Source organism: Eucalyptus grandis, chromosome 10 (assembly GCF_016545825.1).
Source record: "Eucalyptus grandis isolate ANBG69807.140 chromosome 10, ASM1654582v1, whole genome shotgun sequence".
In the NCBI taxonomy this organism is placed as follows: Eukaryota; Viridiplantae; Streptophyta; class Magnoliopsida; order Myrtales; family Myrtaceae; genus Eucalyptus; species Eucalyptus grandis.
Genome location: NC_052621.1, coordinates 28,734,517 through 28,749,292, shown reverse-complemented (window position 1 = coordinate 28,749,292; position 14,776 = coordinate 28,734,517). Strand labels below are relative to the sequence as shown.

Sequence of the window (14,776 nt, the reverse complement as noted above, 5' to 3'; positions counted from 1 at the left end):
CCTTGAGCTTCTTAATGCAACTCTCCTACATAGTTTTTTTGGGTCCAACTACTACATAGTTCAAATCCTTGGTACCTAGTTAATTTTGTCTTCACAAAAACCCAAAGGCCAAATATATATTGCTCTGTTATAGAAACTTGAGAAAGCCTTGCAAAGTATAGCCTCAGGAGGATCACTCATTCACAAACCATAATCTCAGAAAATCTCCTAGCAGCAAATGAGTCATAAATAACAGTTTGAAGAAACAACTTTACCGTGGCAGATGCCACGAGCGGTGGTGTAAGCCCAATATCATTAACAGTGACTAATGCAGTCCCAAGTCCTCGAGGAGACAGCATCAATTGCGAACATTGTAATCCAGGTGGCGGGTGAATAACTTCTACTATTCGAGAATCATTAACAGAAGATTCCAGAAAGCAGCTGCCTCCACTTATAGACAGATTTAACTGGGAAAAAAGTAACCTTGTCACATATGATGCCTCGATATAGAGATATCACAGAACCATAAGAACAGAACGATCATTTGAATCTTACAGATAACACAAGTTGCATCAAGCAGCATCCAAGGTATAATAAATCAATCCTTCTTTCACCATATTTATTTTCAGTGTTATGTAGGACTTGACCGCATGGCACTGACCAAACACATTCGAAAGATTCAATAATGGATCTTAGAAAGCAAATGGACAGATCGAAAGATTAAAAGTGATTTGCTGATACGTAATAGATCTTGACTAGACGAAGGCCGAAGAAAAAAATCAGATTTTGGAGTTGACTATGCCATTGTACAAGCTTGTGAGCTATGGCGCATTTTAGAATTCGTTTTGTACGGTATGCTCCATATATCACGCAATTCTCAAATGTAACTGTATACGGTACGCTTCATATATCATGCAACTGTCAAATGTACCAGTAATTTATTTGCCATAAAAGATATAGAAAGGAAATATAGAACCCAAACAATACAATAGAGAGAGAGAGAGAGAGAGAGAGAGAGGGAGACAGAGAGAGAGATTGCTTTAGAAAGAATGTGAAGTGAGAAACGCGAAATCACATGACATGTACAGAAAGTCTAAATACTCACCATTCTGTTTTAACATCATAGGACATAATTAGTGAGCTCAATTATATAAACAGCTATTGTATTCAGATAATAAATTCATAAGTTTTTATTGTATTTCTAAAACTATTAAATTAAAGAGATCGATGTCATACTTCACATTGCATAAATCCACAGTTTTCGATTTCACTTGGCCCAAAACGCAGCAACTATACTCTCAATGTTATAAGAAGGCCATTCAGCCCTCATATCATCATCTTGAATCATTGCCAGTCCATTGTACCATGAACAGATATTCACAAACTTAACAGAGTTGACATACAGTGACAACATTAACTTGAATCAATTAAAGCAAATGTTAAACGTGTGCTTAATTGAAGTTCTGAGGATTTGGTTTTAGAATTTCTTAATTACTCTCAGCACTAGGAGTAGCTCGTCTGAAGATGATGCATACACTGATCATACACAGTTCAGGTCATGTGAACGAGTTTGATAGAAAATGAATGTCAAGGGGCATTTCCAAAAAAAATCAAGAGGTTGGAGGCTACTGCCCAAAAATTATCAGGAAAGGGAACATTGCAGATAACCCTATCGGTAAATGCATTTACTATTAAAGCCTGCCTTCAATTTTCCATGTATGGCAGAGCATTAGTAGGCCTGGATCAGGGAAGATGTAGAAGATTTGGCTAAGAGGAGTGATCCTCATACAGAATGAACAGGTGCCTTTGTTTATTTCTGACCGCATTTTGTAGATGTTTAAGTTTTCATGGATATCATTTAACTTATTGCCTAACAAGATTGCCTCCTCAGGACATGATGCTTCACACATCCAAAATGCACATATGCATGACATGCACCTTTCATCTTCAAATCACTCAAGCACTGTTGATTCACTTAATACAGGAAATGGGATGTAGTAAGGACAATCTGCAGTCATTAGCTTACCTTTGCACGGGGTTGAAAAATAACAGGCTGTACTCTGGGTCAACTCGCAAAGTTGATACAAGCTGCATATTTTAATGAATGTGGAACAAAAATTTTACATGGTCAGACGACAGGTGATTCCAAAAGCAGAAAACAAAGACAATGGTGACATTAATGCAACAACTTTAGCATCCCCTCGAACACTCAGATTATTCAAAGAGCTTACCTGTAAGCGTATAGCATCTGTGAGGACTTCTCGAGAACTTTCAAACCCAAGATAATCAGAATTCGTGATTTGATCAGATCCGACTACAGTAGCTCGAACGATACACTGACAATATATATATATGAATCTCAGGAATACACTCAAATGTAATACAACTATAAAAGGGAGACCATTCTCATTAATACACACACACACACACACACACACATACATAGTTAGATCTGTTGCAGGTTTCAAATGCAAGGACAGCAGAAAATATTATAGCGAAGTGTATGTCCCCGCAAAATACAAATTTGAATGGAATGATTCAGGGAAAAGAGCAAGGAAAGAGCCATGCATGAGCCCAAGCCTAATCTGACTTCAAAGTTAGACCAACAATTTCCACACAAAAATAGGATAAACCAAACCTAAACATTAAGGGAACAAGAAATGCAGCAGCAATCAGTATACCGACTTGGCTTACTGAAAAACCAAAATTAATGGTTAAGCCTATATTGTGAGTAAACTGAAAGATGGATGTAAGGGTTCAACAGTACCAGTCCCGATCCATTGTGCAAGACCAAAAAGCGTTCCCAGCTAGACTGAGCCCTCTCCACATCATCATTGTCATACCAATATGCCAGCTCATCACAGTTACTCAGTTCCCACCTCAAACCAAGAGAAGATGAGTTTGCAAAAACTTCTCCGGAGCTAGCAATACTGACTGCAGCTACGCGAATAGTGCGTCCATTTGCCACAGTAACAGGAGTCGCACGAACTCTTTCTGAAGTGCGTTCTGCTTGGGCAGCAGTCAATATAGCACCTTTCAGATTAACTGTAATGTGGAAAACAGAATGTTAAGGGACTTCCCAAGACATCCATAAAAACAAGTGAATTAAAAAGCTAATGCGTACCAGGTTCATCTGCTATTAACACAATAGAGGAAGGAAACAAACACATGACTGACAAAGATGCTTCCCCAATTGCTGGCAAAGGATGGTCAACACCGACTAAATTACCACGTTTGAAGACAAGATCCTGAGTTCAAAGAGGACTAGTTAGTAGATGGATCTAGGGGGGCCAACAGGCCTGGCCATTTTGGTTTTGCTTAAAGGCCTACAGCAACCTGAATAGTATATGTATTTTGTTGCTTGAACAAAACCAGAGTAAACAATAAAAAAGTAGTGTCATCAGCTTTTATCGGCAGCCTTTCCTTAAAGCATTTTTTTTCAACATCATTTACAAATTTAAATTAGATATTGATCATTGACTACAAATATAATTTGAAGTAAAAAAAGAAAAATGGAATTTCAACAAGCATAATTCGGTTTTAGATCGTATTAGATTTTTGGTCAACGCCTGAAACCCAATTTGAAACCTCACTTCATGCAGCCAATCCAAACCAAAATCAATTCAACCCAAAATCTCTTGTCCAGTTCAGTTTATTCAATTTCAATGCCTCTTTTTTTTTTTTTTTATTTATTTGGTTCTTGTATTGATCCTCTCTTAGAAGGATCGTGATTATCTAACGTCAAACAACCACAATGTAAAGCCAGGCAAAAATGCAGATACTCACAAAAGTTCCCAATAGTTGGCATGAGACTCTGTACAGACTCCTATAACTGCTGGGAAGCTGCTGAACAAGATTTTGATCTTTCAAATTAGCAGTTTCTTTATCCAACCACTCGACAGTTTCAATGAAATCAACATCACCATCCCATCTTTCAGGTCCTCCAAGAAGCATGACATCGACATATGTTCCAGGGACAAGATATAAATTATCTAAACTCTCCAAGTGTCCATCAGCTTCGACTTGACCAAAATCAAACCAGTAACCACCAAAGTGGTTTCCATCCCCAACCTGATGCAAAACAAGGGGTGGGAATGCCGCTATACGTGATGAAGCTTTCAAGGCAGTAGTTCCATGTGAGAAAGGATCAAAATGGTGATACTCTTTCGGCAGCGCAGCATGCAGCATAGTTTGACCTGAACCAGCAGCATAAACATAGGTCCACGAACATGTTGGACCATTGACCACGGCTTTGACATCATCATCTATTATATTCTGGACCTTAGGTGTTTCTCCAGTGTCATTGACAACGATGAATGATTCACTTCCAGCTTTCCATTTGATGAAGGAATCAAAAGCATCACATCTATAAAAATGTGAACCTGCAAATGACAGGTAACTTCAATAAGGCAGTATAAAAAGAAAATGATCAAATAAAATTCAAACTGATTGGGATAATTAGCATCACCAGTTGATGCTTTCAAGGTCACTGCAGCTTTTAGGTATGATCCCACAACAGTCTCTACAGGGAAGTTCGGCAGCATAACCATAGCAGCCGGGGTGGAAACTTCAACAATCACCTGTAGAAGGACATATAATGAGGAAATGCCTACTACGATAGCATCGAGATCATGTCTAGAGTGAAACTTCAAAATCCTAGAATTGTTAGAGCTCTTATGTGTTTGCTGTCACCAGTATTTTGTCCAGTGCAAACTTCAAACTGTTAATGATAGTTATTCTGAACTTAGGATTCAAGCAAAAGCTTGGCCCCTGGTGATTGAGGGCATACAAAGCATGCTCACCAGGGCCACATATCCCAATTTCGAACCATGTCAGAGTCATTAATACATAGATTCATTCATCTAACACTTCTTCCTCCAACAATAATAACATCCTTGTCTGTAATATAATCAATAATGATGGGCAGGTCAGAGTCTGAGAAACTTGTGGCCAAGGACAATCTGATACCAGGTTCAAAACACCAGGTACGTACCTTACCCAATTTTTCGAAAAACTAGGTTGAAGCAGGTTGATGCCAGTTTAATCCAGTTTGTTTTCACATGCAGTTTGATCACTGAACCGGACAAGACTTGAAACCAGTTACTGATCCAACCAGTCTAAATACTAATCTTTACAGACATCGTGAGTCACACTGGCTTTGCTCATGGTCATGGTATAAACGGAACCAAGACACATGAATGGTAGAGAAATAAAAATGAATAAAGATTCCTACTAAACCCATGCACGAGTAAGAAAGTCAACTTTCCTTTAGGGATACTAGTCAGGCAGGTTTTCTTTAGAATTTCAGTTGTAATAATTGTGGAATCTGTTTCAGCCATGAGAATTTGTAGCTTTAGCATGTACCAAGGCAGATTATCCCGGATCATTTAAAAACTGTCTTTTAAGAATTACCTTACAAGAAGATGGACAGCGAGTAATGTAAATGCAATTTAGCAGAATGCAGAAATAAAAAGAAGGGACTATTTGGCACCATTATGGAAATTCACTACGATACAGGACAAATCAATTAGACTGAGTATTATACCTCATCATAATTGAATGAATCATAAACCGATAGTACTTTGATGGTAGATTTACCAGGCTTCTTTGCCTGAACAACCCCAGAGGTGGATACAGACAAAATAGATGTGTCCGAAGAAAACCATTTGAAGTCAGTGACCACCTTTCCACAACCTATAGATGTCAACTTAGATCATCATGAACAGAAAAACCCAATTAGAGTCAAGGAAATAGAACAGGTAGGAAATTTCAAACCTCCTACAGCCTTTAACTGCACTTCCTGATAAATGGCAGGGGCCCAGGGAAGCATAATACTATCAGAGGTAGCACTTCTTTTGTCCAAAATAATCTTCACTTTATCACAGACCATGACTTCTTGCACAATTTTGAGAACCTAGTAAAGACGAAACCAATAAATCAGGTTACCTCTTTCTTCCAATAACAAATTCAGCCTTGTAAATACTGGTAAATTATAATAAGTTCCTGAAATCAGCAAGCTTCCCCTCTTTCTTCTTTGGAACATAAAAGTGAGCATATAATAGAAAGGAAATGTTTCTGGATTAGTTTAAATGACAGAGACCTCCTTTGATCCAGGACTCCCGCCAAAGTAAGCTAAAGAAGCTGTTAATTTTCCAAGTCCAGGAGTAGCAGCCTTTAGGATTCTAGAATTTCGCCATCCATGTTCCACCATAATATCATCTGACAACAAAGATATTTCCCAGTTCTCGGAGTGGTGGTCATACAAATTGAGATCGTCACTCTACATGGAAGGAACAATGTTTTCATCAACCCAAACCATTATGTATTGAACAACTACAACATTAAAGAACAAATAGAATATGCAAAGAATTAACGCAAAAGAAAAGGAAGAATAAAAATGTGCATGGCACAGAGAGGAAAAAACAGTCATCAGATGCCAATCTCAATCCTTTCTTTTTCCTCTCTTTTCTCCGTAGGGATATCAACATGAATTAGAATCCAAATGTGATAAAGTAATTAAATATAAAGCTAAATATCCAGCAAATAGCACACCAACACAGAGGACACGAAATGATTACAACAAAGTAAAAAAGGACTCATCATGACAACACTTAAAGAACCCAAATATATGTACAGGATCAAAATATGAAATGAAGGGCCCTTGACTACTTAGTTTTTCTTAGACTAATTCAACACTTAGACAAAGCACAAGCACCTCAACAATGTTTTGGAAACAACTAGAGGAAAGGAAAAACTGCGCATTCTACCTCTGTGATGTAAACTTCTTGTGAGCCAAGTCCTTGTGAGAAAACCTTTATATGAACGACATATTGATAGCCAGCAACAAGATACCATCGTGTGACAGATGAAATAGCCTCAATACCTTCTATAGATTCCCAATTATTAGACAAAGGTAATATGTACAAAACTATGGAGTCAGGTACGACTACATTTAGCGATGACCCTTGCATGTGTCCAGCAACCCTTGTATCCTCAACAATGACAGTTGTGATCCCTAAATTTTTTGCATTAGCTACACCCATTATAGGGTCCACATGAGCGACCGATGAATTCAGGGTAGACCACTGGTAGTTAGGAGATGGTAAAGATACCACTGCAATAAATAAATAAATAAAACAATTAGTGAGACAAGAAGAGAATAGTGTTAATTTTCTTCTGAATACAGACAAAAAGATGCTGCTACCAAACCATCGCATCTGATTTAAATAATGACAGGTAATGACAGGTAACTGGTAGATGAGCTTTGTCAGGCGAAGAAACAGAGGATCACAAAATGAGCTTCGAGGATGCTTATCTATTTGTTTAATCTACACGACATGCCAAAAGTGAAAAAGACACTATAAATCCAGACACTGATAAAGACACAAATCAAAGACAGTTTAGTGGCCTGTGCAAAAGCCCCATGCGATTCCGTATCATGTTCCAAAATATGATTGTAGACTGAGACTATATAAGTATTTCGGATGACATAGTAGGAGGCAGTACCGATCATCTAACTGGTACTTGCTTAAAAGTAATCCAACGCCTCTAAGTGGAGGTAGGCGAGAATCACAGACCTTGAGGGTTTTAGAACAGCTCTCCCTGGAAAATGTTGTGGTGCTGACTGTTGTGGTGGTAAAGGAAAGTAAAGCAAGGAAAACTGATAATATGACTTTGAGTCTATCAGGATGGAAAAAATCGATATTCCTCCTTTGACCAGCTTCATAGTGGACACTGAGACACTTACATCTTCCTGTCAGGATTGATGTTGTAAACACTTAAGTCGACTTGAAATCTATTCGCTACAGAAATGTCAGACTGCAAGCCAGACAACATCCAAATACTTAGAGAAGTTTCGCAACTTCCAAACATCTAAGCAAGGTCACTGGAAGGAAATCGACCAAGGATAGATACCCAACATTTCTAATATTATCTAACCATGCAATTTACATGGACAGTTTGATTGAAAGCCGACAGAATTTTATCGGTAAATTATTTTGTCAGAATACACACATAAAAAAGCAGCTTCTTTGCAGGAAAAGCTACTCAGGAGTTATGTTAATTACTGATAACTACCGGGAAAAGGAGGAGGATATCAATCAATATGAGTTCTCTATGCAACAAGAAAGCTGAGATAATAGATCGCAACAATCAAAGACAAGCTTAATATCGAGCTAGTCCACTTATCCACTTATATGTGTCTCTTTGGTCATGGTAGGGTAATGAAGAAAAAGAGCAAACACAGTGCTCTCGACTTCTGCAACAAAGAGAAAGAAATGGGAGAATCTCAATCAAGAGCAACCTTTTTTCTCATATATAGATAAGATAGTGAAACTCTCAGTTTTAAAAATGCATGACAACTTAGATTTTGCACATACTATTCAATTAATCTTTTACAAGTTGGCATCATGTTGGTGCAACTGTCTGTAACACCTTTCTTAGCAATAAAAGTTAGCATATAAAGTCATGTATTATGCAGAAATAGCAAATAATAGGAGAAAACAATTAATAGTAGGACAACCTTGAGGAATATTTCCACGGACAACTTTCAGAATGTAATGAACAGAAGCACCAACTAAAACATAAACAGGTGAAGGAGGTTCAATCGATATGGCTTCTGCTACAGTTAAAACAATCTTATCAGCCATGTGCTTTAATTCCGGTTCGAGCAAATGCACTGAAACAATCTCATGGCCAATCCCAACTCCTTTTACCACAAAAAAGTCTGCGAACACACCCTGCAGATTCATAGAGAAACATTAGGTGCAAAACCTCACATGCCATCACTCAGTCTCCCATCAACAAGAAGAAATCTTACGTTATCTTCAAGTTTTATCTGGATATCTAAGTCACCACACATTCCACCACAGTCACTCAGTGGAGAATCTTTCAGAGGGACATGAATAAGATGATGAGGGAATCTGTCGGTTTCAGGTGTCAGCTGCCACATGAATTGTAAACCCACTAGGGATGAAAAGACATTCTCTGCAAAAGTGAAACACCTTTGGATTGGGAGTTCAAAAGCAATGAGATCGTATAAGCATTATCTACCAATCTATCCACACATTAGTGCGCCCTCAACTACACACATCCAGGCACATAAAACTCTTGGTGAGAAAATAAACGGAGAAACTGTTGATAACATGCAGTATGGGCATTGCTTCGTCGAACTAAAAGTGAAAAACTTTCCAGTAATGTGAAATTGCCCCTTCTCTACCGTGATCCAAACAGGCAGAACCCCCCCCACCCTCTTCTTTCCCCGGGGAGCAATTTCAAAACCATGAACGCAGGTTAAGTGAGACACATCCACAACTCCTGGTCAGTTCAAAAAGCAGTGAGATCGTGTATGCATTATCTACCAATCTATCCACACATAAGTGTGCCCTCAAATACAAAAATCCGGGCACATAACTCTTGTTGAGAAAATAACTGGAGAAGATTACTGTTGAAAACATGGAGTATGGGCCTTGCACCCTTGAACTAAAAGTGATAAACTTTCCATTACTCATAATGCACAATTACTCCGTTGCCCCTTCTCTCCTGTGCTCCAAAAGGCTGCCTCCCCCCCCCTTCCCCCTCCTCTCTTCTCTCTCCATATCAAAACCATGAGCACCGGCTAAGTGAGACACATCCACAACCATAGGTCCAGTGGTCACCAAGAGAATTTCAAAGTTATCTATTGCAAGAATACTCTTTCTCACCTCTCTAAAAGGAACATCCTAAACACCACTAGTAGGTTTCCTAATCTCTAAACAAATCTACTTATAAAGGACGTAAATCAAAGAAGACAGATAATTAAAAAAACTTTGGAGTCCTGAGTCCTCTTTATGTAGGAAAATAATTTAAGTGACAATACTCTTGCTGAAAAGAAGAATAAAACAGATTCTACGCACAATAACTACTTCCAAGAGTTCTACGTTTCTTAATCATACTAAACGACCAAGCAAACACAAATGGACAAAACACTATTTAAACAAAACTATTGAGGGTATTAATTAAAATATGATTCCCAGGCTTTTCCAAATAAAATATGATTCCCAGGATTCAGGCTAGTAAAATGAAACCATGTACTAATCAACAAAAAATATAGAGAATAAGATATTAATTATCTGAAATTATTGATCTTATGAAATTGTAGCAGTCAACAAAAACATGACCATCAACAATTTAGAACCTTCTTAGCGAAGCATGAGTGTTAACAATCGAAACTTCCAATACCTTCACTGTCAAAAGCACGAACACGAAGAGTGGCAAGGCCATCCAAGTCAAGTTTGATAGAATTATGAAATATCTGGATTCTGGAGAAAATGTCTATGAAAACTTTGCATCGAATTACAATCCCCGTGTGAATATCAGTGGCATATATGGCAGTCTCCTTTCGACCATTGTATGGCGCAATTGATCTTATCCGTGCGCTGATCGAGCAGCGATTGCTCGTGTTATATTCAGGCAGAACAGATAAAATATCATGATGATCCCATGTCCTGTAGAAGGATGCAATGTTTAGCGTCTTCTTCAACTGATTTTTAACAGTGTGTAACTCTACAAAATTCTGGAAAGAATTAAAAGCAGAAAAATCACCATGTGTCCAATCACATAACATGTGATTTGTCACTTGCACAAAATTTGAACATTATAGGACTCACAAATATTCCAGAATCGAAGCTAATCTACTCCCCTTAGCATCATGCCTAAATAGGCATGACAAGTTGCTCCAGAGTGGCAATGCTCATCAGTCTCTTTTCTCACTCGCCTTATTCTCTCCCCTTGCCTCTCAAGCCCTCCAATGAGCGAATACAATTAAAAGGTAAATTAACAACATGAAAATTAGTTAGCAGAAGCCAAGAGGCTTCATTTTCTGTCAACACATCTGCAGAAACAGATAAATCCCGAGTTAAGCCAATTTACAGGCTCAAGCTAGCAATCCGATGGCTCAATAGTACTTTTCTACTGAGGACTGTGCAGTCTGTACGGTGATTATAAACTCTATGCTCTTAATTTCCAGAGCGGTTTGCTACTGCAGTTCGGGCAGAGGCAGAAGCTCCCGTTTCTTCCTCAATCAACGATGGAAAAATTCCACTGAAAACCGATATTCGTGAAAACTGCAAATGATGGATAAATTGAAAGAAACGTGCTGCATCCATGCAATCGCACATCAGCACATAGCACATTATCGTTTTCTTCCGGGCGTAGACTTCGCAACTTGTCGAGTGCACCGTGAGAACTACACTGAGCTAAAACGGACCTACGAGAAACAGCGCCTTGCGAACGCGAAACGGACTCACCATTTGAAGCAACCGTCGCTCCCCTGCAGCCTGTACTCCACGGGATGCGTCATCATCGGCGGCAAGAGGATGTTCACGTCGGCGAGGTGAGGCCCCGAGCTCACGTACGCGGACGCCAGCTCCACCGCCGCCGTCGCCAGCAGCAGCAGCAGCAGCAGCCATGGCGAACCGATCATCGTCGGGATCGGCCGCGACATTTGCGAAATGAGATAGTAACCGAGAGACGAGCTCGCGACTGCGCACCGGCGAGGCGATGGCTACATGGATTCCGCGGAGAAAACGGAGACGGAGAAGAAGATTCGCAGGTGTTCTCGGCGTTGGTAATTTAGGAAGTTCGAGCTTGGAAAAGGAAAAGCCCTAGCGTCAGGGGTTTTGGCCGTGGTGGTTTTTTTTTTTTTTTTTTTTGGAGGGAAGGAGAAGTTGGGACATGATGCGACGTGGCGAGTTTTGGCTGGCTGTGGTGTGAACACGGGTGCCTCCGACCGTCGCTGCTTTTTCATGCTTTTCCGCTTTGTGGAAAGGACCCCCTTCCTTCGACCAAAAAAAAAAAAAAAAAAAAAGGAAAGGACCCCCTTTTCCAGAAATCTTTTTGTTTTTTAATTGTTTATCTTTTTACAAATGGTATTTAGACTAATTATTCTCGTCTTCCTGTGGTAATCGTATCGGCACGCGATCCATGCGCGTGAACTTCAGATGCGACTTTACACCTTCAATAAATCATATTACAACTTCTAAAGTGAAATATGTTTTACCAAAAGAGCCACGTGCACGACATGTTTGATATATAAACCTTTGTTTAGACATGTAATTATGTGTTTAGACACATATGAATGTGTCTAAATGAGTCGAGGCATGCCTAAACATTTCATGTTAATGCAACTTACATGTCCAACAAAAAAAAGAACTGTGTATGTATAGGTTAATTTCAAGAAAATATATTGTTGAGATGCTTATACTCTTATTCATAATTCAAAATCGTCTCTCTATATTTTTTTCATTGGTCCGCTTTTTAAAATAGTTCACGTTGGTTTTCTATTGATTTACTCAACCTAAATGTTGAGTTGAACGCTAGAAAACTCTTGCTACATTATGATTTGCTCAAGTGTTTAATATGGCACTCAAAATGTTCAGTTAGATGTCAAGAAAATGTATTTGAAAAATGATGGAGAGAGGGTCTCCGGGCATCACCTCACGAAGGGCACCATCTCCATGGTGATTAGTATTGCCAAAGGAGTGCAAACACCTCATGGCGGTCACTTGAATAGGGGCAACCATCATGAGGTGGTGGCTTGCCCTCTAAATCTCACATTCAAGATATAGAGAACGAGCGATAAAATCAAGCACCAATGAAGGATGTAACCCAAGGCTCGCGAGGCAATAATAGACCCCAATCGGCAATTATCACAAGTCGATGCTTCCAAGGCAACAATAGACTCTACACAGTGACCATCGTGGCCCAAGAGTTGAACCAAGGCAACAACACCTTGTGGCGATAGAGGTTATTGGCTAAAGCAGCAGTAGCTACCTCTTGTGATTGGAGAAAATTACCAAAAAAGTCTAAATCTATTATAATTATACCAATTTAGTTCCAAACTTTTTGTATTTATGCCGGTTCAGTCCATCCAGCTATTTTCAATTGAAATAATTTGACGTGGAATCCTAGTTAGTGCCGATCAGCACAAGCAACATTGACATGGATGCCGAAAACGCAAAACAACATCGTTTTGCTAATGAAAAAAATTGAAAAAGCCACAAATAATGTTGTTCTTCTTTAGTGTTGTTCTTCTAAGTTTCTTTCCCAATATTGATGTGAGGAACCCTAATATGAGATCTACCCCAAATTGAGCATCATTTTCTCTTTTTGATGTCAAAATTTTTGCCCCAAATCAAAGTTGATACTTAGCTAATTATTCCTCCGGCACTTACTTGCCTTGCCCAACGCCTTTGCCCAAATTCACTTGACGTTGTCGCTTGCCCTGTGCTTGCACTTGATACTTGTTCACCCCATGCTCCCGCTCGACACTTGCCCAACACCTTCATCCAAATTTGCTCAACACTTGCTCGCCCCACACTCTCGCTCGACACTTGCCCAATGTGTTTGCCCATATTCGTGACACCCTCAATCGCCTTGCACTCTCACTCCATGCTTGCCCAACGCTTTTGCCCAAATTCGCCCGACACCCTCGATTGACGCTCACCCAGATTCGCAAGATAAATATTGAAGACAATGTGCAAATTTAAAATGTAAGATTGCTCAAGGCCTTGTCTCAAATCAGTTCTACCAAAGCTTGTGCAAGTTTGATATTATTATAGATGGTCTTAGATATAGTTGTTTTATGCAATTTGTGGCTTACTTTGGAGTCATTTTGATTTCTCCATGAGAACCAGATGATCCAGCAATATAAATGTGTTGATGTAGAGAATGTAGAGTGCATTAAGGAATTGTAGGTTAGGTAATATAGATGTTGCTTCTGTTGTTGAAGTTGTATTGCATAATTTTAATGAAAAGATATTGCAATGTAAATACTCTTATTGTAGTGTGAGATTTAAGTGACTAAGAGAATGCAATCAAATTAAAATAGCAAACTCTTGATGCAAATTTAGGTGACTATACTATTGTTGCAAAATCTTAATGCAAGATAATAGCACAACTTGAATACCGTAGAATCTTGATGCAATATAACACAATAATGACCTAACCTGTGTAATGACCTTGACATGTATAAAGACATTATTTTATAGTAGTAATGCTTATGTGAACTTGGTGCCTTTCAATTGACTCAATATGAGAATAAGATAGTTGGTCCAATAATTTACTTGCAAACCCAAGTCCATTTGAGAATGACTAACTTATTAAAAAGAGACTCGGACTCTACAATGTGAGCACTTGACTTGTATTGGGTTTAGCATTTTTCTTGCAGGTTTATGTAATGAGAACAGTTCATTTTAGCTGCCTTGCTCGGTTACATGTTTCTTTCCACATCAGATTTTGGTCATTTCAAAATGACTCTTCTTTGTCATTAATCATAATGCCAGCTGCTGTTGAACTTCATTCTATCACATGAACACATAATTGCCTATGAACTTCATTCTATCACATGATTATATAGATGTCGTTGAACTTTACTGTTAAGCTTGAATTAGAGTACATGTTTACAGCTTAGGTATATTCAGACTGGTGTCGATTCTAATAACATAAATACATTTCCGCTACAATTGTCACAACCAATGAAGACATTAGCAAAATTTTTGCGATCGATGACATCGATCCCTTTAAACAACATCGATACATGTGTTTTATTATTGTGGCCTGAAATGTTATCTACAAATAGCAAAGACAAAGGAGAATTGAGAAAGAAGAAATTATGGCCACTCGAAATACAAAATTGGGGAAAATTCAAGTTTTTTTTATGTGAGTTGATACAGAAATTAGTTAATTGGCAGGAAGTGTGTTACAAAATTTTCACATGAGCAATTTCGAAATGGAGAAACAGTCATAATGTAGTAAACAA

The 14,776-nt window shown here is 38.7% G+C and overlaps 1 protein-coding gene across 1 annotated transcript in view; it reads right to left on the bottom strand.

Moving 5' to 3' along the window:
* LOC104422642 (nuclear pore complex protein GP210) overlaps nt 1-11,604 on the bottom strand; it is a 31,012-nt gene extending 19,408 nt beyond the window's left edge. The window contains exons 1-15 of the mRNA XM_039303568.1: nt 11,265-11,604; nt 10,198-10,463; nt 8,798-8,964; nt 8,501-8,717; nt 6,747-7,093; nt 6,080-6,259; nt 5,755-5,893; nt 5,525-5,673; nt 4,448-4,559; nt 3,766-4,361; nt 3,104-3,227; nt 2,747-3,024; nt 2,211-2,315; nt 2,014-2,067; nt 255-446 (exon numbers count right to left, since the gene is read on the bottom strand). Coding sequence (XP_039159502.1) covers nt 255-446; nt 2,014-2,067; nt 2,211-2,315; nt 2,747-3,024; nt 3,104-3,227; nt 3,766-4,361; nt 4,448-4,559; nt 5,525-5,673; nt 5,755-5,893; nt 6,080-6,259; nt 6,747-7,093; nt 8,501-8,717; nt 8,798-8,964; nt 10,198-10,463; nt 11,265-11,461 — 3,123 coding nt within the window. The 5' untranslated portion in view covers nt 11,462-11,604. The remainder of the gene's footprint in view (nt 1-254; nt 447-2,013; nt 2,068-2,210; nt 2,316-2,746; nt 3,025-3,103; nt 3,228-3,765; nt 4,362-4,447; nt 4,560-5,524; nt 5,674-5,754; nt 5,894-6,079; nt 6,260-6,746; nt 7,094-8,500; nt 8,718-8,797; nt 8,965-10,197; nt 10,464-11,264) is intronic.
* Between the last annotated feature and the right edge of the window lie 3,172 nt (nt 11,605-14,776).